At 45.6% G+C, this 27,800-nt stretch overlaps 1 protein-coding gene across 3 annotated transcripts; it reads left to right on the forward strand.

Annotated features, from left to right (window-relative positions):
- The first annotated feature begins 648 nt into the window (after positions 1-648).
- Positions 649-27,535, forward strand: itpk1b (inositol-tetrakisphosphate 1-kinase b). 3 transcript variants are annotated; one of them, XM_035532564.1, is made up of 11 exons: positions 649-1,194; positions 1,328-1,543; positions 10,221-10,245; positions 14,420-14,545; positions 16,107-16,224; positions 20,845-20,943; positions 21,274-21,314; positions 21,592-21,757; positions 23,301-23,368; positions 23,536-23,698; positions 24,471-27,535. In XM_035532564.1, the coding sequence occupies exons 2-11, from the start codon at positions 1,449-1,451 to the stop codon at positions 24,803-24,805; spliced, it is 1,236 nt and encodes a 411-aa protein (XP_035388457.1). In that variant the 5' UTR covers positions 649-1,194; positions 1,328-1,448; the 3' UTR covers positions 24,806-27,535. The 3 variants fall into 3 exon arrangements, with proteins under 3 accessions (XP_035388457.1, XP_035388456.1, XP_035388458.1); XM_035532563.1 differs by having other exon boundaries at positions 1,331-1,543; XM_035532565.1 differs by having other exon boundaries at positions 649-931; positions 1,331-1,543.
- Positions 27,536-27,800: the final 265 nt, after the last annotated feature.

Genomic DNA, 27,800 nt, shown 5'->3' on the forward strand with positions numbered 1-27,800 from the left:
GTGACCACATCTCATAAGCAAGCCAAGCAACAGGTTAGCAGCCTCAGGTGTGTGACAGGGATAGTCGGGCCGTCGTGTGCGTGTCCAGCGCTTACCTGCACAGGTCAGCGAAGGCCAGGAAATTGAGCTTCTTCATCTTCTTCTCGCTGAGCCAGTAGCCCACACGCCGGCCTTTCAGAAACGTCTGCATGGTGCCAACAGCTCGACTCGGCCGACCGACCGACCGGAGCTCTCCGGCAGCGACAGGAAACTTGCTGTTGTGCCGCAGAGCCCGGGGGAGCCAGCACAGGACCGGAAGTTGAAACAAAGTTGGCGTTTTATCCGAGTAGCTTAATCACACTTCAAGAGAGTAACGAGCGCCCTGGCTTGGTCAGCATAAAAAAAAGTTGCATAATTTGTCCTCAAATGAATATCTCCACATTTAACATACAGGATTAGATGTAAATTCGCAGATTACAAACATAACTGCATATTGTACAATAGTTATGATTTTTGTTATGATAGTTATTGATTACAAACATAACTACATATTCTCACACTAGCAATGGTTTTGGTTTGATCTTCACCTACAGTACAATGGCGCCGCCTAGAAACCAGGGCTATTCAAATACAAGCAAATCCCTACAGCCACCAGTAGGCGGCGGTGTTGCCGTGTGAACCACTCGAAGTCACGGTCGGAGAGAAAGCGTTTTGGCAGTCCGTCCTGAACGAGCGCAGCCGTCCGTCGGGAGGGTCTCGGTGTCTTTTTGTCCATCTCAGCCCGGCCGGACCGATCATATCTCCCGTCTGCTCCACCGTGCGCCCGTTTGCGACGTTTCCTCCCCCAGAGGAACATGGAGACTGGACAGCCCCCAAGCTAACCAGCTAACCTAGCTCACCCGCCAGCCAGCCGCTGAACGACGCCGGAGTGGGAGATGTGTTAGCTGGCTGGGTGGGTGGCCAACTCCAGCTAACTCCATTATTTGTTTTTGTAGATTTCCGACCGACTGCGATCTGTTAGTATCAAAAACAACATGCGCTGTACATCGGTGTTGTTGTGAGCGTATATACGCTGCCTAGCAGCGGGAACTACGCTGACCAAGCCAGGGCGCTCGTTACTCTCTTGAAGTGTGATTAAGCTACTCGGATAAAAACGCCAACTTTAGCGTTTTAAACTGTCGCTTGAGACGCTGGCCTAACCTGCCGAAAGCAGAGGTTAGTCTTTAGTCGGCCCCGTTGTCGTTTTTAAAGGCTGTGTTTGTGTCGTAGTTGATGCTAGCCGGGCTAACTGACTGAGCCGCTGCTCCTCGGCCCCTCGGACACTGGCGGCTTTTTCGTTTCCCCCCAGCAGGTTTGACGCGCCCCCGGTCCTGTGCTGGCTCCCCCGGGCTCTGCGGCACAACAGCAAGTTTCCTGTCGCTGCCGGAGAGCTCCGGTCGGTCGGTCGGCCGAGTCGAGCTGTTGGCACCATGCAGACGTTTCTGAAAGGCCGGCGTGTGGGCTACTGGCTCAGCGAGAAGAAGATGAAGAAGCTCAATTTCCTGGCCTTCGCTGACCTGTGCAGGTAAGCGCTGGACACGCACACGACGTCCCGACTATCCCTGTCACACACCTGAGGCTGCTAACCTGTTGCTTGGCTTGCTTATGAGATGTGGTCATACAGTGCATCAGTAACTGTCTCAGTGTAGAGATCGAGGCAGGTGACATGTTGCCAACCTTTTCATTAATGCACACAGCCCAGCAGTTCGTGGTCATATTCCAGCTTGTCCTAACCTAATGTCCACAGTCGGCTCTAATTTGGCAAAAATGCAGTTCATCTTCACAGGACAGTAATGCGCATGGGGGAACTGTTCTGAAAGAGAGCCTGGTTTGGGGTAAAGGGAAGAAAGCTAGAAGGGGTTACAGATCTAATACACAGTGTTGGTTTAGATGTATTGTGTTGTTAAATAGTATAATTTCCATTGTAAAGGTACTGTGTATGTGCTGTTAGCTTAGGAAGGTATTTTATTTACTTAGTGCAGCAGTAAAGATCAGGTCTTTTATGTATTGGTTGATTAATGTAATTATTGCTGGTGTTATCGTCTCTTAACTGAAACAACAATGTATTCTTCAAATACACCTTGCTTGAACTTGGTCACGTAAGTCATTCATGATTCTAGTTCCTAGATACTCTCTGTGGTTGGGCCATAAAATGTCATTGTAGCCAACAAGTGCACCTGTAACCGCTTCACTGTGTTTTGTCCCCAACAGAACGCCTTATTTCATATTGATCCATGTGCTGGGATCCTCGGTGCTGTGCTGTCACGTCTCGCTCTCGGTTCTCTGTGACTGCAGAATAAGACATTGGCTTATTCATCACAGAGGAACCCCGAGCCGTTAGTCAGCATTTGGACACGGAGAGGCTAGGGAACCAAGCATGGCGAAATATAAGTGAACTTAGCAAAGCATGGTGGAGAGAAGGTTTAAGGCAGAAGTGTTGTATTTCTGTGACCGGTGAAACCCAAACAGACACACACACACACACACAAAAAAAAACCCAACAGTCACTGGCATGACGAAAGAGCACGCAAACCCATAATAGCAGAAGGCGAGGTGAGGAAGGCCCCTGTAACTTGTGCCTGGAGGCAAGTTGGTGAGTTGCATCTTCTCTCATGTCGCTTGCCACGCTGTATCCGTCTCCAGCTGAACAGAGAGTTATGTAATTTGTAGAGGTGGCATTGCATCACGTTTCCTTAGTTGCCTCAGAAACAGAAGTGTGTGTGTGTGTGTGTGTGTGTGTGTGTGTGTGTGTGTGTGTGTGAGTGTGTGTGTGAGTGTGTGTGTGAGTGTGTGTGTGAGTGTGTGTGTGAGTGTGTGTGTGTGTGTGTGTGTGTGTGTGTGTGTGTGTGTGTGTGTGTGTGTGTGTGTGTGTGTGTAGAAGGAGGAAAAGGAAGGACAAGCATGTGATCGCTGGGTGCTGAGCGCATGTCCGTCGTTGGGGTCGGTGTGCGTGTCTATACTGTTAACCTGCTCTGATCAGAGCACCTTGGAAAATGGCAGAGTGCAGAATAGTGGGCTCTTGGTTAACCACATCTTTGCTGCTTCTGTCCTTGTAATCGTTTTGGGTTTATCCAAAGAATGAAGTGAAATGAGGTATATGAGTAGAGTGGAAAAAAGTAGTTCACAGCGGAACATGCATTTCCCCTTTTCTTTTAGCTATTTTTATGGCTTTTAGAGTCCATATTGAAATTTGAAAAAGTCAACCCAGTGCATTCTGTTAATCATTATTGGTTGTGCATCTTTCAGTAGCCAGACATGTCTCAAAACATTTCTTTTAACCATGGATCACTATTCCTTGTCCTAAAGACCTGCTGAAACCCCAGCAAGCGCTTAAAGAATAAACGGCTTATAAAGGACGGGCAGAGGCACGTCGCTCCCATCACACTTCCAGACGGAGCGGCGGAGATCAGAGCCGGTAGCCAGTAGTGGAACGACCTCTTGGTTTTAAACTGAGCGTTCCTGCCGTGGGTTTTCAGCGACTCAGGAGGCCAACGTCACCAGATGACCGCCAGCTTGTTTCCTTCATCAGCTCCTGTCTCCCATAGTTACAGCGTATTTATGGCTGAATCTCTAGAAAGACGTCGGCGTAAAGGCTCCTGTGCTTTAGGCGGCTTCACTCATAGCCCCTTTTCACAGAAGTAGCCGTCTTTTGAAATATTTCTGTCTGTTTTCTGTGCCATGATGTAGTTACCCATCAACATGACTAAGCAACAGTTGTTGTGGACCTATTAAAACCAGCTGTTAATGGTTAGAACGGCTTACCTCTGTAGTTCTTCTGTACTTTGTAGTTACGTTTGTCGTAAGCTGTTCATAACAGAACTGTTGGATTTGGTATTCAGAAGACCCTGTAGTCTGTGTGGATGTCTGTCTGATGCTGCCGGTTTCACTGTGTCTGTGGGTGGCTCACAAAGCTCTGCGATTTTTCCTAGCTCAGGTTAAAACTGTTTTGGGGGATAAAGCGACAATCTCCTCATAATGTCCCTGACCAAACCGCTTTAACGCTCTGCAGGCACGGTGAGTTAGGACACCCGTGTCTATGGGTGCCCAAGAAATTTACTTTCATCTCTATTTATAATAAGGCCTCAGATTTAGAATAGTATCACTGTAGTTATCATCATCCATCATCATCTTCATCTATGGTGGCCTTAGCAGTGCTTTACCCAGGAATATCACCCAGTGGGCCAGCAAAATTCTTATCTGCAATATTATTTGGCATTGCCTTCAAACTAAGGACAAAAACACCCCCAGATTTAGTCAGGGCTTTTAACCCAGTGGCCAGTCCTAACTGTTGAATCTTTCTTGTTGAGGTCACTTTAGTATTATCTACAAAGAACAGAGTTTGTTCCAAGCAAATGAAGCTGAAAAGGCTGAAAGCTGAAAGTATTCCTTCACTTCTTGTGTTTAAACTCCACTCTGTCCTGAGGCCTTCACGTGAAGACGCTTCTAATCTCTGCTGACACATTAGGTTGACGTTCAGGCTGTGGTGGACTGACCCTGAATGTTTCCTCTCTTCCTTTCTTCCTCGCTCTCTCCCTCTCTGTTGCTCTTTTTCTTTCTTACATTCTATCGTTCTATCGTTTTCTTCTTTCCTTTCTTCCTGTATGCTCTCACACCGCACATACTGAACTGTAAAACATAGCCCAGCCCAGTGACTGTTTTTGGCAGTTTGCTTGTAGCCAGGCAACCAGCAAAGCATGGTAACGAAACGACACAAGAGTCGTGCAATGTGTGTTTTGTGGTAACCGTGAATATGCGTGTGCGCACGTATGCTGCTGCTGTCCTACACAGCTGTTGCTCTGGTCGGGGTATGCCTGGAATCCCTGATGAAGCAAGACGTAAACTCCCAGCGAGTACGTGGGGTCTTGTGTTCAGTTGCTTGACTGTACGGTGGGCAAGTTGGGAAGTAACGTCACTGTCTGGACCCAGTGCATTTGTTTTATTCCCTTGGAATAAAATAAAAATGTTTTTCTCGCAATGCAGCGTCGAACCCTAATTATGAAAGACAGCTGTTTTAGTTGTATGGTAATCCAGTAATTTAAATATTTTTTGGTTTGAATTGATCTCTGAGAGTAGACCTCTGAATTGATCTCTGAGACTTGTTTTGTGAAAATGCTGTTTATTAATCTAGTCACTAATATCTGGCATATTGGCGGTGTGCCAGGCACCTCGCCCAAGGGACGCACCCACCATCACTCACACACACACTCTCTCTCTCTCTCACACACACTCTCTCTCACACTCTCTCTCTCTCTCTCTCTCTCTCACACACACACACACACACTCTCTCTTTCACACACACCTGCCCTGCTCCCAGTCATCTGCTGCACCAATGCTGTTATTGCCCTCTTCTTTCTTCCTCTATTTCAAGCCCACATGAACACTTGTCGAGTTGAACCGTTACCCCACCGCGTCTCCTGCCGTTGCTGCCGCCCTCCCTCCCTCCCTCTCTCTCCCTCCCTCCTTCTCTCTCTCTCTCTCTCCCTCTCTCTCTCTCTTTTTCCTTTTCTAATCAGCTCGCCCTTGCGCTCCTTTGTTTGTATTTACGACGCTACATTCTAGCACGCGCGTCTAGCTCCTCCCTGCCCGCGTCACGCGTACCAAACTGGTCCATGCTTATTGTGTTAGAATGGCAATCAGTAGTCATTCAGCAATTAACTAACCTGATTCGGCCGAGGATCAAATTTCGCTTGCAATATTGAGCTCGTGCTCACCCCCACCCCTATGCATAGGCAAACCAGTTGAAAGTCGGGGCGCATTTGCCATTGATTTCCTAATAGGTGTGCATGCTGTTTTCCACAGCTAAAAACAAAAATACAGGTATGCCTGTATGACATCCAGTTCGCACGCGTTAAAATCCAACAGCGACCACGTTGCTTTTCATCAATGGAACGCGTTTTTCGTACTGTTTTGCAGTGCAGTCCACACTTAAGAAGCTGACAGGTGTGAATGCAGCACGCATCCCTGTGACACGCTCTGTATCTGATAATAATCACAAATGACTCATTACTCTCCATTTCAGAGTGGAGTGGCAACACGTCAGCAGACAGCAGCGCGAGGGGCTTTCCAAAAATGCCGTGTGCGCTGGGAAAGGAGCAGGCTTGCATTAATCGTGACCATTAGACGTTAAACCGATGAGCTCGGCGGGGTGTAGATCAGTAGGCTACACTCCACAGCATGCCAGCCCGTTCCATCGCGAAAGGTGTGGCCTCGAGCCCAGAGGGAACTCCAGTGGTGTGCGCGTTATTCCTGCGTGACTGGGTGAAATGCAATACTTACTGGGATATCGGTCAGATGCCTGGATTGTGTTTCAAATTGGCAAGAGAAACTCGTTTCGTTTAGAAAAGCCATGTCACCACGATTGAGCTGAAGCAAAATGGGCTAGTAGGCCTGAATGTTTGTTTTGAACTAGTAAACATTCTTCTGGCTGTTGGGTAAACGTTTAGTTTTTGGTTTTTTAAGCAGGTGCGTTGGACCTGGATGTCGTAGTGAGGAAGTCTGGAGCTTTGTGTGCACGCTGGCCACATGACGCGCTCGTGCTGGCGCTGGCACTTTGTTAATGTGTCCTCGCTTGTATCGTAGACCAAACAAGAACATCCAGCTTTCAACAGCGCACACATTTCTCATGTTTACGTCTCTTTCCACATGCTGAAGGAAAATAACTGTATCTGAGCAGCGTCCTTCGTATCTCTCTGGCACGTCACCTTGGCCAGCAGTGGAGTGACATAGAGAGACAGTTGACTGGGCTGCACCTGAATGAGATCTCCAAGCATGTGAACCATGTCTCCTAATTTGAAAGTCGGACCTTTTGACCAAAGATCTCCTCTTGCCCAGACTTGGGTCAGCTGAATTTCGGCCACAACTTGGGAATAAGCATGTGTATTTAAAAAAAAAAAAAAGAATCATTTTTTTGTCGGTCCACATCTGATCTACAGCGGTGCCTTCAGTGCTGATCCGTATCGAAATACCCGTTCAGTCATTGAGTGAAATTGGTGCGGACCCGTGCAGTGTGAAGGCGCTGTTCTGCCATGGTCTTGTTTTTTTAGCCTAGGGTCTGTCTTTCTGCCCTGCCCCACCCTGCTCGGAGTGAGAAGAGCGCTAATGCTTGCAAGCTGATGTTGAGTTTTGGCATGTCACATTGTCCATACAGCCTCTGATTTCAGACACACCTGAAACCTTTTGAGACACATGGCCCCTAGTTGGGTTAAAATGTCTTAGGTGCGCACACAGACAGGAAATGTACCTTTTTGATGTCTTTCTTTTGGTCTGCTTTGTCAGTGGAGGATCCGGAAAACCACATACTTACTCTGAAGTTGTGGCCCAGGATCAGCTGCCTGGAGTCTGCCCAGGCGGAGATGTCTTGGCAGTGCTTTGGGCTGCATGGCACAGTGTCGCATGTGGCTGTCAGGAAGGGTGGTGGTGTTGGTGAAGCCGACCTCGGTTCGTCCTCTGCAGTAACGTTTGTAGAAGGGCCTGAATACGGTGGAGACAAGCAGGGTGCGCGCGCGTGCGTGCGTGCGTGTGTGTTTTTTGTTTTTGACCTTAATAGTGTCCTTAAATGTGCTGATAACATGTGCGTGCCTTGGGTTATCTCCTTTCCCATATCTAGTAAAGGTTCCTTTCCTTGCTGTTTTGTTGCTAGGCAACACATTCCTTCCTTATTTATAGTTTTTACATTGGAAAAATGATCAGTTAAAAATGTTTGAATGTAGACATTTGTGGTGCAGCAAAAATAAATAAAATAAAAAATCATGGCATGAGTAGTAGCTCATTTAAAAAATGTTGCCAGTGAAATTTATTTTGAGTCGATTTGTTAGGTTCCAGTGTAGCTACAGCACTTTTTCATCAGAGGGAAAATGTTAGAAAAATGGCTGAGGCTACACCGTACAAACAGTACCACATGGAGGAAGCCTTCTCAACTCTCCCGTTCATTCCTAGAGGCCTTAGCCTGCCGCTAGCAAGAAGCAATACTTGGACTTTATATCTGATGGAGAATGAATCTGAAGAGTTATCGTGAGAGCCAAGGGATTCGCTTTGGAATTCTTTGGTAGTGATATAATTTTTATTAAAAATCTTTTTTTTCCTTCTTCACTAAAGCAAGCCTTGAGTGAAAAATGACCCAGGAACATGTTTGGACAGGAATGCACTACCACACTCGCCAGAAATCAGATTTATAAATTCTGAACACTATTTAAAAAAAAAAAAATGTGCGGGCACATTTTGTTATCTGATGGTTGCACACGGTCCTCAAAACGTTCCTCTCTTACATGCTCTATGAAATCTGCTGTCAGACACGCGAGACGTGTGCAGTTGGCGGCCGACGTTCGGTACCCTACTTTGTGTCTGCAGTGGTTCTGTCATGTCAGGTGGATGCCGGGTTTTGATGAATTGAGATCTGCATTCATGGTTAGACCTTTGTTTTCTGTGCTTAATGCCAGTAACAAAAAGATAACGTGTAAGCCAGATGAAACCACGGAGTGTCCAGCCGGTGTCCCCACTAGCTAACCCCTGTTGCCATTTGTGTTCAGGTCTGACCGATTAATAAAATTGTCACCCAACAGTTTGTGCTGTTAGTTTGCCACCCAGTGTTGACCAGCTTTTGAAGAGAACGAGATCGAGTCATGGTTCCTCTCAAGGGTTCTTCCTCTAGTGCATTGGTTTTTCCTTCGGTTTGGTCATACGAGGCTCAGCCTGGGTTCTTTGTAAAGCTCATTTCTCTAAAGCTGCTTGCTCACACCTTTTGTATAAAGCACAAGACAAATAAATCAGAATTTGAATTATGAGCTATAAATTTCCCTACCTGTTAATATTGGTTGTTGTTTTGTGTGGTCATAACGCAGGCGCGTAGGTTTATTTGTATCAGTTAACCTTATTCTGAGACAGATAAGCCAACTGCTTGATGGCTTCCATGTGCAGTGTTCTGGTCAGACAAGGCCCCGTATTCATGAAGCAAATTGTTAGCACCCGTTTGTGCCCAGCGGTACAAGACCATATCGCATTCCTGAATATGGTTTCTTATATAACAGTTAAAGTGACATTACTGGTGCTTTATTAGCAGGAATTCCTGTAAAGCTGGAGAATTCCAATAACGCTGGAATTCTAATGTTATTGGATTTTATAGATCACATGTATACCATATCCTATATAAACCATGTGCAAAGGTATGTGTACACCTGACCTTCACACCTGTATGAGCGTGCTGGACATCCCATTCCAAAATCCAAAGGCACTGGATTGGGTTTGCGGTCGGGGCTCTGTGTAGACTACCAGAGTTCCAAAAGGGAACCACAAACCCATTAAACCATGTCTTTATGGACCCTGCTTTGTGCACAGGGAAACAGACATGCTGGAACAGGAAAAGACCTTCCCAGACTGTTGCCGTAAAGCTGCAAGCATGTAGTTGCATGTGAAATGTCTTTGCATGCTGTAGCGTAGCGTTACTCTTCACAGGGACTGAGCGGAGTAGTCCGAACCCTTTATCCATGATCCATGATCCCCACCAAACATTACTGTTGGCACTACGTATTGAGTAGCATTCTCCTGGCATTCTCAAAACTCAGAGGTGTCAGTCAGACTTCCACATACTGAAGCGTGATTTATCAGTCCAGGGTCCAGTCCAGCTGATGTGTGGCATTACGCAGCGGTCTCGGGCTGACATGCAGCGTGCAGTTCTTGTGCTGATGTTGCTTCCTGAGGTAGTTTTTTAAACGTGCTTCAGCACTCACCAGCTCCACTCTACCAGTTTGCATTGTCTACTGCTTCGGGGTCGAGCTGTTTTTACTTCTAGACGCTTCCATTTTATATTAATAGCGCTTGCAGTTAACCAGGACAGATTTAGTGGGGCAGAAATGTCACCAACTGGCTTGTGCCAAAGGTGTTATGCTCTGACAGTGCCATAGTTTGTCATTTATATGTAGTGGGTTTCAAAGAAACTGGTGCCAAAATGTCCAGATACACGTTAAGCATAGCCTTGAGCTAAAAGATAGAGCCATCTCTTCATTTCTTATTGTGTACTCGTTGATTTGGTGACACGCCACTGAATGAGACTGTAGATTATCATTATGGTGAACTTGGTTAAGGTCTAAATTTGGATGGTGTACTAATAGTCACAATATTTCAAAATGGTAAAAACCTCTAGAATAAGTTGCAGCATATGAGGATAACAAGGCGTGCGTGTGTAGTAATGTTTATCTTTTCTCTTTTAGGAAAAGAGGGATCGACGTGGTTCAGGTAAGAATGCATTTACAAAGCATCTACATACTTTTCCAATAGCAAAGGGATGCGTTAAATGTGCACCCGGATCTGTGAAATAGTTTTTGCTCCTCTTTCCAACAGCACTCGTGGTATCCAGCTTTACTTTGCTGGAAGCCAAAATATTGTTCCGTGGATGAATATTGAAATGCCCTCAAAAAAAAAGGGTTAAATGCCAGACATTTCGCAGATCTAGATGTCATTGTGTAGGTTTGACCACAGCTGTCTCTGAGATGCTCCACAGACGCAGCTCTTCGCCAGCTGGGCTACAGTATAAGCGCCGTCAATCATCTGGCCTTGGACCCTTGGCCTAGACTGTGTGCTTGGAGCCATCTAATCTCAGCCATGGAAAACAGAGAAAGATCAGAGTCTTTAAATTTTGCACAGCATAACAAGGATTGCCCTATATAAGTCTTAATCACTGTCATTTCTGCTGTTGCTAAGTGTGTTTTTTGGACATTTACTCCCTTGGTAGAGGAAGGGGTGGCATATTTTTTTGGACATTTACTTACAACCCCTTCCCTCTACCAGGTGTGTGTGTTTTATATTGTCTCACCTGGGCGAGGAAGGGGTTAGTGTGTTTTTTATATTGTCTCACCTGGGCGAGGAAGGGGTTAGTGTGTTTTTTATATTGTCTCACCTGGGCGAGGAAGGGGTTAGTGTGTTTTTTATATTGTCTCACCTGGGCGAGGAAGGGGTTAGTGTGTTTTTTATATTGTCTCACCTGGGCGAGGAAGGGGTTAGTGTGTTTTTTATATTGTCTCACCTGGGCGAGGAAGGGGTTAGTGTGTTTTTTATATTGTCTCACCTGGGCGAGGAAGGGGTTAGTGTGTTTTTTATATTGTCTCACCTGGGCGAGGAAGGGGTTAGTGTGTGTTTTATATTGTCTCACCTGGGCGAGGAAGGGGTTAGTGTGTTTTTTATATTGTCTCACCTGGGCGAGGAAGGGGTTAGTGTGTTTTTTATATTGTCTCACCTGGGCGAGGAAGGGGTTAGTGTGTGTTTTATATTGTCTCACCTGGGCGAGGAAGGGGTTAGTGTGTGTTTTATATTGTCTCACCTGGGCGAGGAAGGGGTTAGTGTGTTTTTTTATATTGTCTCACCTGGGCGAGGAAGGGGTTAGTGTGTTTTTTATATTGTCTCACCTGGGCGAGGAAGGGGTTAGTGTGTGTTTTATATTGTCTCACCTGGGCGAGGAAGGGGTTAGTGTGTGTTTTATATTGTCTCACCTGGGCGAGGAAGGGGTTAGTGTGTTTTTTATATTGTCTCACCTGGGCGAGGAAGGGGTTAGTGTGTGTTTTATATTGTCTCAGCTGGGCGAGGAAGGGGTTAGTGTGTGTTTTATATTGTCTCACCTGGGCGAGGAAGGGGTTAGTGTGTGTTTTATATTGTCTCACCTGGGCGAGGAAGGGGTTAGTGTGTTTTTTATATTGTCTCACCTGGGCGAGGAAGGGGTTAGTGTGTTTTTTATATTGTCTCATCTGGGCGAGGAAGGGGTTAGTGTGTTTTTTTGGAAATTGACTCATCTTGGAGAGAAAGGGGTTAGTGTGTGTGTTGATATTTTGGGTGCACAGTGTGGATATCTTAAAAACTTACCCTCTCCAACTTGGGCAGACAAACTTCTATTTTTATGGGAGGAACACACTAAAAATACTGAACACACTAGCTATTACACTAGGCTCCATTTGCTATCATGATTGTCTCATCCTTGATATTTCTTTCCCCATATCACTTGATTTTCCACATGGCCTTGTGTGGTAGAACCCCACACGACCCACCTAGCACTTCGGTTCTGACTACAGATTCACTCAGCTGGACCCAACAGTCGGTGTGATCTTACCCCTGTTCGTTCTTCTTCTCTCCTTCTAGTTTTCTGACTCTTTTCTTCCTGATTGACTGACTCTTCTTTCCTACTTTGTGAGCTGCTGCTCACTACACTGTTGTAGAAAGATGAGCTCATCGTTTCATGGAAACCCACAGGAAGTCGGTGGCTCTTTGTTTAGGGTTTCTGTCGCTTGTGGTCGCGCTGACAGTTTTTTCATTACTCACTCTCAGTGGACACAAGTTATTCAGTTAGGGTTTCTCAAGCTCTCAGCTGAGATTCCAACAACTCGCACATCATCGTCCTGTTAAGCTGTGTCTGTAGATAGTCAAGCCCTCCGAACACTGAAGATTATTGTTATTCATAATATGGCCTCATAAAATATGAACACAGGCACAGAGTTTGTCAATATTTTATGAAGGAAAACATGAAAGTCCAGTGACATCATCACCGGAGGGGAGTTTTCGCCTCTCTCTCTCTCCCTCTCTGCCAGTGTTATTTTGGGTTTCAGCACCTACCACCTCTCGCTCCTGAGACTGTTGAACAGAACAGCCTGTGCAGTGAGAGGAAGCTTTGCTCTGTGGATTGCGCGGACGTGCTCCGAGGTTACCGTAGTGGTCATAGTTCTGGTATTAAGAAAAGCTTTGCTTGTTTTTATACGGCTGCTCGGCTCGATTTGCGTTTCGGGACATCAGGGTTTGAAACCCAATCATGTTGTCATCTCGATCCTCCTGTAGTGGAATGACTAATTTCTACCTGAATTCATTTCAGGGCTCTTTGCGGCCATTGCTTCGTCTTTGCCCCTTTTCCCTGAGAAGGATGGAATGACTCATCAAAGAGCACAGACTCGTTCACGCATGAGCGACACTGGCCTCTACTTGGGAGACTTGTTTAATGAGCAGTGCTTGACATTATGGGGGCTATCTGAACACTCCAGGAGAATGAGAGAGCACTAAAACAGTGCATATTGGTGCAGTTTTAGGGTCAATTATGTTCTGCTTGTTCTGGTTTAAAAATGAACACGGACGGACACTGCGGAGCTCTGCTCAGGTGTGGCCCAGCCACACGTGCCTCCCCTGAGAAGCAGACGGCCGCATGTTGGTGTTCTGTGTCTCCATGCTGGGTCAGGTTGCCCCAAGTATCGTGTACTTGATGAATAAAGCATCAGTGTGAGCTAGCAGGCCTGGCAGCAGCAGGAAGGTCCCCTACATGTGTAACGACCAGGCTATAGGCCATGTGACAAGACGTCGCAATTAAAACTCACGCGCACTTGAAACAGCCTTTGGCTGAGACGTGCTGAACAATATCCATATTCCCCAGGTACCACGCGGCCAAAAGAAGCCCTGTTTAGGTCCCGCGTTCTGCGCGAAGGTGTTGTGTACGATACCATCCTCCGATGGAAGCGATGGGGCTACAGCTCACCAGAGACCCAGTCACCTGGTTCTCATGTCAGCAAAGCTCCAGCAGTGCAGTGCAGGCTCTTTTGGAGGGACCGTTTCTGAACTGTAAATATTATTGCTGGATCACTGTTACCCTCTTCACAGAGCCCATGTGGATTCTTAGAGTGGTGTTTTATAAAAGGGGTCACAAAAATGACTGTACATGAGTGTTTTCAGTTGCCAGTTGGTATGTGTTGGTGTGCAGCCAAATAATAAGCATATAATCTGTCTTAGTTCTTAACAAGGAAGAAAGTTTAAACCTTAATGTCACCGAAACTCATCATAGTGATGCTTCCCATTTTAGCTTATCTTAAAATGTTGCTTTTTGATTAGAGGCATGTTTACATTTGACTAAGCAGTTGATTTAATAGCTTGGGAATTTTTTTGTATTTACATAGCATTACTGTTCAGACTGTGTCAAATCCATATGTCATTTTCCCTGAGCACCTCCTGGTCAATGAGTGACTAAACTCCACTATTGAAATCTCAGGGGAATGCAAGTGAAATTGCATCCCTTTTATGTGTGCAAGAGGGTGTGTGTGTGTGTGAGTCAGTGAGTGATTCATTCATTCATTCATTCATTCATTCATTTTCCTGAGCAACTCTGCATAATTGACCAGTGTGCACTTCGTCTGTCTATAGCCTCAACCATCTAATGTCCTGTGGCCTGTATTCATGTCATCTACACATACAGCACAGTCAGTATGCCAATGCTATCTGCTTCGCTAACATAGCAACAGATCTAAACACACTAATACAAACAGCATGGATTACTATAGAATGGGAAACATGCTTAACTATGCACTCCATTTGCAAATAGCCACATGTCACGGTATTAGCCTGTTAGCAGCCCGGCTACCACTGCTCACAACGTCTCCCTCTTCACCTCCAGCTGGACCTGAGCCAGGCCCTGGAGGAGCAGGGCCCACTGGACGTCATCATCCACAAACTGACGGACCTGATCCTGGAGGCGGACCAGAACGACAGCCAGGCCCAGCTGCTGGTGCAGGGCGTACAGGTGGGAGCCGGACGCCGTGGTGCTGCTCACAGCGGTAATGGTGGAAGTCTTTGGCTAGCAACGGGAAAAGGTGTTTGGGTTTACTCTGGGTCGTGTGGTGACTAACTCGTCCGCTCAGAACGGAGATCCGGAACATTCTTTGTCGTGTGCTGTGCATATCTGACATCTTTTAAAGAAGCGCAGGGTTCTTCTGTTTGGTGGAGACTTGTTCCAGAAGATGTGTCTCCAGACTTGAGGCAAGCGTAAAAAGAGGGGAAGAAACCGCGTGGCACTGGCCCCAACTACTAGTGCAGGAAGCCACAGTTTGGATTCGGAAAAGAAAATTTGGCTTAGATCAGAATTAAATGGAAAAAAATTTGGCTTGGAATTAAAGCCCAGCTCTTCTGTGGCCCTGCTGTCTCAGACGTCTTTTAAATTAAAGTCTTGGGCAATTCCTAAAATAAACAGGAAATATAAAACCACATATTGCTGTGTGAGGTGATGGTAGGACTCTTCTGCTGGACAAACGAGGTGTTGTCATTCAGAATCGCCACACTATGAATGTCTGGCTTTACCACACACCCCATCCAGAGGTGTCTGTAGCATCACACGTGTGCTTAAGGACAGTGTGTCTTATGAGACAGGTCGGTATCGATGTTATATTGACGTTTAACAGGAATATTCCTTGCTGTTTTTAAACCTCTTTCACATTGTCTACAGCGTCCCATCCCGACTACGGCATAGCATGCCGGGCCAGACACCGACCTCTGTCCTGAAAAACGGGTCAGTCTGACCCCACTGAGCGATTAGAACGCGGGTTTGTGGCTTTTTTTTTTTTTTGGCAGCAGGAGGGATACCTTACATAAGACATTCCTGTGTTTGATCTGTGCTGGCAAAAACACATGTTCCTCCCTGGTCGGTGATGCCCTGCTGACACGGCAGACAGACGTGTGCACATGCAGTGGCTCTAGGGAGAACAGCAACAAGAAAAAAGTGTGCGCGCGCGCGAAAGGGCCTTTTGTACGGGTTGTGCTAAATTGTGCTCATGTGGACCGGTCTGATAGCGACGTGTGCTGAGGCGCGAGGAAGAGAGAATTAGACGAAGTGTGAAGACAGTTTGAACTGAGCAGTGCAGCCAAACCCCACTGGCAAGCCAGGAAAGGAAACCGAGGAGAAGAATGTGATGAGGAGGATGATAAAGACGACTCGAGTCAGATGTCTGAGAAGAAGAGTTTGTAGTGTATAAATTATCTGAGAGCATTATGTGAGCGAGAAAGTGAGGAAACTGGGAGTGTGTTATGTAAAAGGGAGAATGACACACACACACCTGACGCAGTGCAGTGCTGTCACGTGTGTGTGCACGTGTGCCTAGTCCAAACTGTGCTTGGGATGACCGTCTTGGACGTAGGAACGTATAACCCTCGCTCGTAGACAGTTCTGGAGGACTGTGCGTGACCTTTATTCTGCGTTTGCGCTGTTGTAGTTCCGTCGGCTCTGTAAGGGCCGAGCGGAGATCTGTGGCCCGCCAGCAGCCCCTAGTCCCTTCCTGTCAGAGCTGTGACCTTTTGCTGTGGACCTGCAGGACTACATAGATGCGCACCCGGAGACCATCGTGCTGGATCCTCTCCCAGCCATCAGAACGCTGCTGGACCGATGCAAGTCCTATCAGCTTGTCCACCGAATAGAGAGCTGCATGCAAGGTATGTGTGTGTGTGTGTGTCTGTCTGTGTTGTGTAATATAAATAATTTCATTGTATTATTATTCTATTTTTTAGAGATAAGACATGAAATCTGAATCTTTAGAAGTTTATTTGTTCTGGAAAGAGTTTTCAGAACTTTAATAATGAATGCAAGCTTCACTTGTGAGCCGTAAACAGAAGATGGGGAAACATTTAGAAAAGCTGAGGCAGATGTTAAATATGAGCGCTGTCACCATACCTATACTGGAGCATGACTCAAAGCCATGTACGCATGTGTCTGAGTCTCAAAGGCTTGCAACAAAAACATTTTACAGAATGAGGACACCCTGCTCTTACACAGACCGCTGCGCTGTGGGTGTGGGTGTGTGTGGGTGTTTGTGTCTATATTTGTCAGGGTGTGCTTTTTTTTGTGTGTGTTTTGGTTTTTTTTGGGGTGCACCCAGACATGACAGATGGTTATGTAACCAAATCATCTGTAAGCCCTTCAGTCTCTGCTCTCTTCCATTTATGCCTCCCCATAATTCATACATTATATAACGTAATTGGCTTCTGTGTGCCTTTACATAGCTGGGACAGACCCACGGTGTAAGATAACAATAGCCTGGAGGTTAATGGTCGAGGGAAATAAGTTGTAACTGTCTGATGGTACAAACCAGACAAGCTACAGACTGCAGTGTCTGCAGTGTTACTGTGGGGCCCCGCACAAGTAAGTGTTACAAAATACTTTTGTCATAAAAAAAGAAAAAGGCATTTATTTGCAAATAGTGGAATAAGGTTTTTAATGTGGCTCAGAGTAAAACAGCGTCTTCATATCTGCACCTGGAAATAAATGTCTTGTCATGGAACGAATATTGAAAACATTATTCATCAGTGATTTCAGACTGAGGGGCTGCTGGACTACAGAGAAATATAAAAGGTACATTAATAAGGAAGTTTGCTTTTAACAGTGATGGCTGTTTGTTTGAGAAACTAGTAGTACAGGACCCAGTCCACCAGTCCCTGTAAAGACCTAAAGACCACTTTGAGAGACAACCATACAGCTAAGGGCAGATTACAAGCATTTCAGAGTCAGGAGTCTTGCTCTTTAAAATCTAGTCAGTTTGGGCCTGTGCAAATGCGTGCATGCGTGACTGCACAGGCGGAGTGTTTAGTGGTGAAACATGGAAGCCCATTTGAGACTTGACCAGATACAAACACAATCCACCATTACCTCAGAATGGAGAATGCCTGTGCTTGTTGCCTTCGTACACACACACACACACACACACACACACACACACACACACACACACACACACACACACACACACACACACGCTGGACTTGTCACGCCAGCTGTGTCACAATGAGAGGCTCTTTGCTGTGATTAGTGGCACTCCACAGAGAGAGGGGAAAAAGAGAGAGGGAGAAAGGGTGTGGGAGGAATGGAGAGAGGGAGAGAGAGAGAGGGAGAGAAGGAGAGAGGGATGGGGTGGGGGAGCTTAGTCCACCTCCACGTGACTCAATCTCACCTCTGTTCTCTCTGCCTAAACGTCGTCCATTCCTGCCCCCTGCCCGACCTCTGGAGCATCACTCAGCCTTCTGGAAGGCTTTCTCCTCTTGTGTTTGTCGTTCCCGTGCCGGGCTCCCGCGGCCTGTGCAGACGGCAGAGGGAGGGAAGCTTTAAAAGGCCAGGCCTCGTGCTCGGATGTTGTCAGCATCCAGATCCCTCGCTTCTGTTCAGCAGAGAACTATGCATGAACACATGAATTTATAGAGGTCACATTTCACAGAAAGAAAGTACTATTACTAATTATTATTATAAATGAATAAAGTGCAATTTAAAATTCATAAATCGGCCGTTTCTAAGCATGTAAACTAAAGCTAAGGGATGCTCTGTGTTCATGTGAGATCTCTGCCAGTAGTGGATGTGGTGGATGTGTCAGTGGAAGCAGCCAGTTCCATTGGCTAGTTCCCTTCATTCACATCTCAGGGGCTTAACCGTTCAAGCTTTGAACATGCGGGCTAGTTTACTTGCTTTGAATAATTAGGTTTCATTGTAATGCATGTGGAATGTAAGCTAAACTGAATTCTCCATCCGTTTATTTACAAGGTATTTTTGTTTATGGCATGAATAAATGATTTTGCATCTAGCGTTTACGATGTGTCATTTTCTGCATAAAATACTGTCCAGGATTTCTCTCTGTGGAGGGTCTGTTTATATGGTGCGTTCCTGTAACTTGCGCGTTTTGATAGCGTTGGTTTGGCACTTGCTTATACAGTGTTCTCGCTTAACTTTATCGCCCTGTAACTTGCTAAAAGATTTGCCTTTTTTTCATTTTTGCTTTGTTCATCCTCGTTGTGCAGCAAAATGTACCTCTGAGTAGACTAGGTGCATATTAGGCACTCAGCGCCTTAAAGGTCAGAGGTTGTATTAAGACGGCCATCCAAGCCTGGACTTTTGCAGGCTTGAGTAGACTCAGGGCTCCCCCCAGAGCGTCCGCCATCAACCAGCCTTCCCAAACATGCTGGAAACCTTCCACAAACGTCCCATAAACGTCTCCGCTGGCTCCTGCAGGTCTGCACAGCTCTGGAAGTGTTTAGACAGAGCCCAAGATTGATCCTGGACACTCACGGTTTGAGTCCCAAGCAGGAGGGCACGTTGACCTGCTCGCGGTGGCTTCCCTCATTCACTTTACTTTCATCCATGTATTTATAGCTTCAGTTTACCTCCAGTTGTACGATGGAATATCCATTTCCAGAGACTCCTCCTCTTAACAGTCATCAAATGTGCAAAATCTTGTAATAGAAGTTTTATCGTATTTAGGGTTGTTCGACACCCTTTAAATCGCTTTTATTGACTAACACATCAGGACTTTTATATATTTAGTGGTTTTGCTGTGCCGATGTTGGTAGAACGCTGGAATTTTAGACATTTTACCTTTTAAACAGCTGTTTTGAATTTCCTTTAAGAAGCAGGGTTCTGGGTCCTTAACGTAATACCGGGCTGTTGGGTAATGCCAGTAAATCTGTTATGTGTCTGAGTTACTTTACCAGAAGACACAACATTATTATAAGAAGCCCACACTAGACTATAAGAGCCAGTACCACCAGTACTTGCAAAACGTGTCCCTCTTTAAAAGAATAGTGTGTTATCGCTGCCCTTGGCTAGAATGAAAGGCTTTATGCAAGCTTCCTTTAACAGAGGCAGAGGATATATGTGTGAGCTCTGATAAGAACACTGCACTCCTTTCATGGTTTCAACACTACAGGATCTCTGGTGGGGTGGTGATACCATCACTTAGAAGTGTAGCAACCAGCTCAGCTGAACAGGAAGTGTGGGCTTGCCTTCTCTAGCCAGCTAACGTCAGGTTTAGTGCTGACCCCGACCCCTCCAATCTCCGCTGCCCGTCTTTCCACTCGGACCCTGTAATACGGATCCCTGTGCAAAGCGAGCTTCATGGAAGCGGTGCACAGCTGGTCCACCGCCGTCGGGACTCCGCGGAGAACAGCCATGCCGAGACCTCAGAGCTGTTGCATGCTCGGCTTACCAAACTCCAACAGGCTGGCAAGTCTCGACAAGCGGAGGTTGAAGGAATGCTTTGAGCAAAAGTCTCATTTGCATAGTTTTCCACTTACCCCAAATCCAGAGGATTAATTCAGGACGGCTTTATCGGTTTTCACTCTTGGTATTCTAGAGTTCTAGAGAATTCTAGAAGTATCGCGAGTTCACGGCCTGGGTAAAAACGGCGAGTAGTGAGACCAAGTGCTTCATTGTTAAACCAGATATCACATATTTTTGGCTTGTATTCTATGCACCTTTCCTTCTGTGTGACTCCTGGTGGTGATCTATTCTAAAGCTTTTTATATATTTAACAGGCCGTTTAGCCTGTGCAGCGCTTATATCGGTGTGATGAAACTGCTCCTTACCCAACACCTCTGCTGTGAGACTGCCAGCTCCCAAGACACTCAGCTTGTGTGTGTGAAGATATCCATGCCCTGTAACAAACACTGATAAACTTTCATGCTCTTTGGCACCGTAAGAGTGCTGTGTCGTCCTAGCGCTCCGATCGGACGTTTCGACGGCCCCAGGTCGTCAAAGGCAAGGCGGTTTTTCTCCTGGGACCGAACCCCTGGCTGCCGCTCATTCACAGATGTCCGCATTCCTGTTTTTCTGCCCGTGCTGGCCAGTGAGAGCGCGGCGTTGTCGGACAAAGCCTCGGACTGTTGGCTCGAGTTTCACCGGCGGCCAGCGGGCAGCTTGCACATAATGCAAGGGGCAGCCGCCTCCCCTGCCTGGCCCCTGTTTCTGTGGGGCCGGTGCAGATGGGGACCCGAACGAGACCAGCGAATGAGCAGCTTTTCAGAACAGGCTGCTGCTTGCTGGGTTATGGCGGGTGACAAGGGGCCACAGGTGTAACAGTACCACAGAATTAATGTGCTTCACACATCAGAAACTCACGATCAGTGTGATATCAGGACATTGAAGAGCTCGTCACTTAAGCTACATAATATTTAAGGTTCTCAACATCTGCTTCTTTCTCTGTTGCTTCATGTCTTCTTATCACCCCACTGTCTTTTTTCTCTCTCTCTCTCCCTCCCCCCCTTCCCCCCCCCCCCCCCCTCTCTCTCTCTCTCTAGATGAGAGGATCTGCTCTCCCCCATTCATGGTGCTGAACAGTGAGTGTGGGCCAGACACACTGGAACAGATCGCCCAGCATGGTCTTACATTCCCCTTCAGTAAGTCCCTCCTCTTCCTGTTGGGAAAAGCCAAAGGAAGTAAAACCCCATTATACCTTAATGCAGGCTTAGTCACCATTTTCCAAGTTGCATGTTGGTTATGGGGTTTCCTTCACTAGCAAAGGCTGAAAGAATGTGGCAGTGGGACGGATTCCCTGCGCTCCGGAGAACAGTTTAGCCTCAGGCTGCCTCACTAAGCTCCTTTTGGACGTTGCTGCAAGCAGCTGGAGAATATCTTGGTGTTTTTGGTAGTGAAGTCAGGCTCCTGGACTTTCTCCTGCCTCTTCTGTTATTGTTCGGAAGCTCACAGTGTCTTTCTTCGTCCCTCAGTTTGTAAAACGCGGGTGGCACACGGAACCAACTCCCATGAGGTACGACGGCATCACAGTTTACTCAGTATCTCTCTCATCTGTGTCCACTCACCACGGGTTGCCAAATATTTATGGTCTCACTCACCGACTCCTACCACGGGGGCCAAACGTAAACCTGACCGTGGCCGGTCGGCCTGTGCTGAGGGAGTTCACGTTCTGCTTGAATACTGAATATTCAGTAGCTTATGAATATTCTATTTTGTCTTAATGAATATTTTATTTTTGTTTGTCTGCTGCTTGTACTTTGCTGTATGGGCCCTCTGTTCTCGCTGTGCAGATGGCGATCATCTTTAGTGCCGAGGACCTGAAGGGCGTCAAGCCCCCGTGTGTGATCCAGAGCTTCATAAACCACAACGCTGTGCTCTACAAGGTGTTTGTGGTGGGCGAGTCCTACACCGTGGTGGAGAGACCGTCCCTCAAGAACTTCCCGTCAGGCCCAGCCGGTGAGTCCTCGGCGTTGCCCAGTGGTATGCGGTCTGCCGTTCTGCTCGTACACGGCACTTTGGAACCGCTGGTGCACAAGTGTGCAAAAGGGCCAGAAGTCTGGTTAGCTGCTGCTGGCATTCAGATGTGCCGTCTAGGTTTGCAAACCACAAAAATCACACTTCAGGCACAAATTTTGTACATTGTCCGCTGTCCGGAACTGTGTAGGGCGACAGGTTTTTGAAAGCTGATCTGGGAAATGTTTTAGTGAATGTGTTTTACCCTCAACTGAACAATCCAGCTTTCTGTAGCTTTTTGGGTTGTTTGTACTGTACACCAGCCATGGGATTGAGACAGGAGGCTGTGAAAATGGTATAATACAAAAAATCTATATTATTATTATTATTATTATCATCATCGTCGTCATCATTATCTCAATAGCAAGGCTATAGTTGTTAAGTTCAAAGAACTGCCCTGTACCGGCATTTTGGCAAGTACATTTCAAACATCACCATGAACTGGGGCTAGCAAGCCTGTTTTTACCATTTCCAGACGTTCTCCTGTTTGAGTCTCCCAGCAGTAATGGAAGTGTGGCTGGTGTTCTCTCGTTTCTACTCCGTCAACACGAGCCTTGCCTGAGTTCAGGAATCAGCCACCTGCCTTCTGCAGAGGACAGTCTATTTGCGTATGCTTTTGTACGCGCCATCATGCAAAGCAGCTGCAGACGAGTAGACGCGGTCGCTGTTGCGCAGACTTCTAGAGGTCAGCACGGTGCTAACTGTTCCGCGCCACGCTGTAGCTCAGGGACGAGGAAGAGAAAAACACCACTGAGCAGATAAATGAGTTGACTTTCTAAAGCGCCGTGCTTCTTTGGCATGCCAAGTATTGTACTCGGCTTTCCTGCTGTTCACAGGAGGTGTAAAGAATAAATTTGGTCAGTTAACAGTGGCTGGGAGTTTTGGCTTCAGTGATGCCTTCCTGTGATAAGAGATGCACACATGTGTTTGTAGAAAAAGTACGGCACTTTTGGATGTCGCTCTGGATAAGCGCGCCTGCCAAATGTTGTAAATGTATTAAAGCTAATAATTTGTTCTTTTTCTTGAGCAATGAAAGTGTTTTCAACATAAAAACTAAACATGAAAAGGTGTGTGTGTGTGTGTGTGTGTGTGTGTGTGTGTGTGTGTGTGTGTGTCTCTGCTTCATCACTGTGCCATAGAGTAGGCAGCAAAAGTTGAATTCAGATGGTTATGAGCAAGGACATGTCCATGTTTCCAGTCTTAATACAAAGCCTTTCTTAAATCTGTATGCATGTTGTTATACTTTCTAATCGACCTTCCATCGTTCTAGTGTCTGTATGCTTGCAAATACCAGCATCCTCTTGGCAAGGCCGCCTATCCTGTCTCTGTGTGTGCCCACCCACGCGATCCTGTCGCCCTCAGCTGTTAGCCTCTGCTGCCACCTTGTGGTCTTTCTGCAAACTTACACTCCCACTCACACCTGACATTCAGGGAAAGAGGCTTTCTTTGAGCATCCACTAATTCAGCCATGTCTGTCTTCTCTCAGAGAGAAAAGCTATTTTCTTCAACAGCCATAATGTGTCCAAGCCAGAATCATCGTCAGACCTTACCTCTGTAAGTCCCAGAGAAACTGCACTTAAAACAAGAAAGTAGAAAACAAATAAAGTAGATTGTGGTTATTTAGAGTTACTAAATTACTGAGGAAATAACACAATTTTTAAAGTGTAAGGTTTGTGTGTAGGCGATTCGAAATATCCCTTCCTGCTTCTGTTTTTACGTAGCGAGATAACGTAGAGGGCGTTTCCCAGCCACCTAGTGATGACGTCATCAGGAAGCTGTGTAGATCTCTGCGTCAGGCTTTGGGGGTTTCACTCTTCGGCATCGACATCATCATCAACAACCAGACGGGCCAACATGCGGTGATCGACATCAATGCATTCCCTGGTTTGTGCTTTTCACATTCACGTCGATTTTCAGGTGCAGGATTGGCGAGTAGTAGTGTATTTTAAACACTGCCTTGCTGTGTAGCATTTTTATTCGCAGGGATAATGCGAGCCTAACTCTGGCAGCGAATCTTAGGCACTCCTGGTGTTTAAGATAATTTGGAATGTTGGTGTTTTGTAATAGTTTTGGAATACTCCTGATGTGTTAAAGGTGTTTCCCAGTCACCCAGTGATGATGTCATCAGAGAACTGTCCATATCTCTGGGCCAGGATCTGAGCACGTCCTGTAATTTAGGCTGCGTCACAGCATTTAGCTTGAGCCCTGTCAGGTGTCCGTCCCAGCGCTGTACAGGGTGTGCCTGGACGCTAGCCCCAGTGTTCAGACATTCATACTGCCTGAACAAGCCGAGCCACTGCACTACAAATACACGCAACTCAGTCCATGGTGTTCATGAAGTGCGGATCTGACCACAGTGGCTGTTCTGAGTTCTTCGTGAACCATGTACTCCAAGTCCACATGTCACTGGGGAATCCATAATTAAAACCTGGCCTATTTTATCTGCACAATTGAAATGTCAAAATTGGCCAATTATTTATGTTTGTTTCATGTAGGTGTGTGCACTTCCACATGCACACGTCTTTTGAAGGCCCAAGTCACATTTTTCTTGATGGCTTTGTTTTTATCTGGTATTCCATCTTCAGCTGAATTGCTCTTTATATTCCGCACTCTCCAGACTTCTGAGTGACTGCCTCTTCTCCCCATCCGTCTCCAGGGTACGAGGGTGTTCCAGAGTTCTTCACTGACCTCCTCAACCACATCACCAGTGTCCTCCAAGGCCAGTCATCAACCGACTGCCCCGCCCTGCCGTCGGCTCCGCTCGCCTCCGGACAGCTAACGGCCCCGGGCTCGGGGGAGCGGAGCTGCACGCCTTCCCAGGAATGCTGCAGCGTGCGGGGGAAGGAGTGCGACAGTAGCAGCCCCTGGATCGTGGAGGGTGAGGGAGGTCTAAAGGGCCCGTGCCAGAGACTGGGGTGCAACCCAGCCATCTCCCCCAACTTCCAGCAGCACTGCGTGGCTTCCATAGCTACCAAGGCCTCCTCTCAGTGACGGGCCACACCTCAGCCACACCTTCTCCCAGCCTGCCCAAAAACAAATAGTGAGAAATAGTGAGAATGCCATGAATAATAATAATAATAATAATAATAATAACAAACAACAACAACAAATATTCATAATATGTCTGTAATCAGAAGTGAATCTTTTACAATATTTGTTATGATGGTGATGGATTCCTTATTCCTTTCCATATTTTTTTCTGTTTGTCTAATAACTCACAGTACTGTAATGTGGACTATTGAGAATTCAGCATTGATCAACTGATATGTGGTAATGTTTCATGCTCGTCTTCTTTCATTAGTGTTTTATTTTGAATCACTGTGGAGAACACGGTGATGAGTTAACACACTAGCCCTAACGGCGTTGCTGGCATTCGAGTGAAGGAAATGGCTTCCAAAGCTTTCCATGCATGTTGTGGGTTTTTTGTTGTTGTTTTGTTTGTTTGTTTGTTTTTTTTTGTGAGAAGGGACTTTATGCATTCACCTGCCAGTGGTCATATATACACACACATCCACCCTATATGTCATCCCTAGAACTGAAAAGATAATGGCTATTGCTCCAAGGTAAGTGTCAATTCTGCGTATGTGATGGTCTAAGAGATGTCACTGTGCAAGTCTGCCAGCTTGAAACTAAGAGCAAAACTTGATTCAGTTATTGTTGATAGTGTAATATTTATACTTTCATAAGACTTCAGTAAAACATTATGGCACTTGATGTTCTTTGCATGCATTTCCTTATTTTGTGTCGTGATGTGGTTGGTGAGGATGCAAAAGTAAATTCCAGGTAAATTTGCCATGTCAAGTGTCATTTAATGTTTTTGATGGTGTTATGAAAGGAGACAGATTTACAACAAAAGACAAAACAGCAATTTGTTCGCGCGCCTGCGTGTGTTTTCACTAGAAATTGTTGCATTCCTTGAATTAGTGTTTTAGGTATGATTTGATGAAATTGGAGAGTTTTGAATTGTAAATTTCTGTGAAACGGCATACTAATCGCACTCTTGATAATTAAGAAAGAATAATTGTTATATTATGACTATATATGGAGTCATTGTATTAGTTTTAAATTGCACAGGAAGAAGAAATTTTTTGAAAAATCTCACTTGAAGGCAGACGTTAAATGCCTGTAACTTAACCATTCCTGTTTTGGTTGGCGAGAATTAATTTTAATTTTATTCACATTTCTTACAATTCTGAAAAAGTTGGAAGTATCTCACTATAACTAAGAAAGCCGAATGATTTGAAGTGTCGTTTTTTGATTATTGGAAAGAGAGTTTGCATTCCAAAGGGCAACTCCTTTATCAGCACTAAATCAAGCATTTTTGATGAGCAGACACTATGTTGAAGTCTCAGGAGTGTGGGAGTACGTTTCTGAAACAATTCCTCACGTCTGTTGAAAATGTTTCTTTTCCTAGTTTACCTGAATCAAGGGCATTTCTTTTGTATTCATTGCAGTTTGAGAAATCACATGGATGTGCAGAATGTGCCATGTTTGGCTGAGATCTTTGTTTTGAACATTTAGATCATGTACTCATTTTTTGTTTATTTGGTTGATTCTTACATGTTTTTTAGTTACTATCTTAGTACATATTGCAATATTGGTGTTGTGTAGCCAAGATGAAATATGTCTAAAACCAGTTTAATTTCTCCATGTTTTTGGATTATAAAAATAACAAAATATAGTGAAATTCTAAATTTATTTTGAATTATGTTCACTTTAACAAAAGTAAGGTTCTCGGTTTAGTATGTAAACTCAGTGTGGACATTTAGGTATGTATCCATTGTTGTTCATGTTATTTTTATGATGCGCAGTTTGATCTGTGAAAGAGATTAAACTGGAGCAGGCAACAGTGTTTTTGTTAAATTAGACAGTTTCTACAGTAAAAGGTTTTTCTTGTCTGCAGATGCCGCTGAAACTAATGGCAATGTTGATTGTGCGCAGTTTTCACTCACTTCCCTTCTCACCTGCAGACCTTGTTTGGGCCGTAGAGACGTGGATGTAATGCTGTGGCTTCTGAGCTTTGTGTTTGAGAGGAACTGTGGTATTTCCACAGAGAGCAGTTTGGAAGGAATAAAGATTCCCTGTGTTCTTTTCTCCCTACCAGTAGGGGGTCCACTTTCAAAAGCAAAACATCTTTTCAATTCAGCAAGTGTATACCAAAAACGTACATGCACCTTTGCACAAAAACAATTTTAAAAAATCAGCCTCCATCGTTATTTACTGGATTATTTCCCCCTTCTGTTTTGGTGGAACACATCCAACTTTAATCAGTCTGCAAATCTAAAGAGAATTGAGCTTAAACCATTTGAGCGTGCATAGACACGTAATGAGTGCAGTTTCCCCTAAAAAAAAAAGTTTAAAACAATTAGAACAGGTCTTGCGTCACAGACACGTCTTGTCGCATGACCCGCACAACGCTTGTTTCTCAGCCGCGTGCGGTGGTGAGGGAATGCCAGCCTTGTACACGGCTGCTGTATCTATTGTGCTGTTGCCTATATTGTGCATTGAAATGGAAAAAAAAAATCCAACTCATTAATGTTCTCTTGACATCCACTTGAATGTGTACTTAGAAATGTTAACTATAAAGTAGACTTTGCCCAGCCATCGTGCACCTGCATATATTCATACCAAACACACAATATAACATGTTTTGTAAGTTGCAAATCAATCAGATCTACACTCTGTGATTTCTTTTAGATAAAACATTTTTCTTTACTTAAATGTTTATATTGTAGCATTTTGATGTGTGTGTGTGTGTGTGTGTGTGTGTGTGTGTGTGTGTGTGTGTGTGTGTGTGTGTGTGTGTGTGTGTGTGTGTGTGTGTTGGGGATCAACTAAACTTAAAACTAATTGGGCTTTTTCTAAGGCCAATATTGCATGAAAGTTCATGGTTTATTCTCACACTCATTATTGTAGATTGCACCTTTAAATGTCTCAGTTCCCAAATATGCAAACACACTTTAAGGTAAAACAACAGATTTTGGGT

This window comes from Electrophorus electricus, chromosome 13 (assembly GCF_013358815.1).
Source record: "Electrophorus electricus isolate fEleEle1 chromosome 13, fEleEle1.pri, whole genome shotgun sequence".
Classification (NCBI taxonomy): domain Eukaryota; kingdom Metazoa; phylum Chordata; class Actinopteri; order Gymnotiformes; family Gymnotidae; genus Electrophorus; species Electrophorus electricus.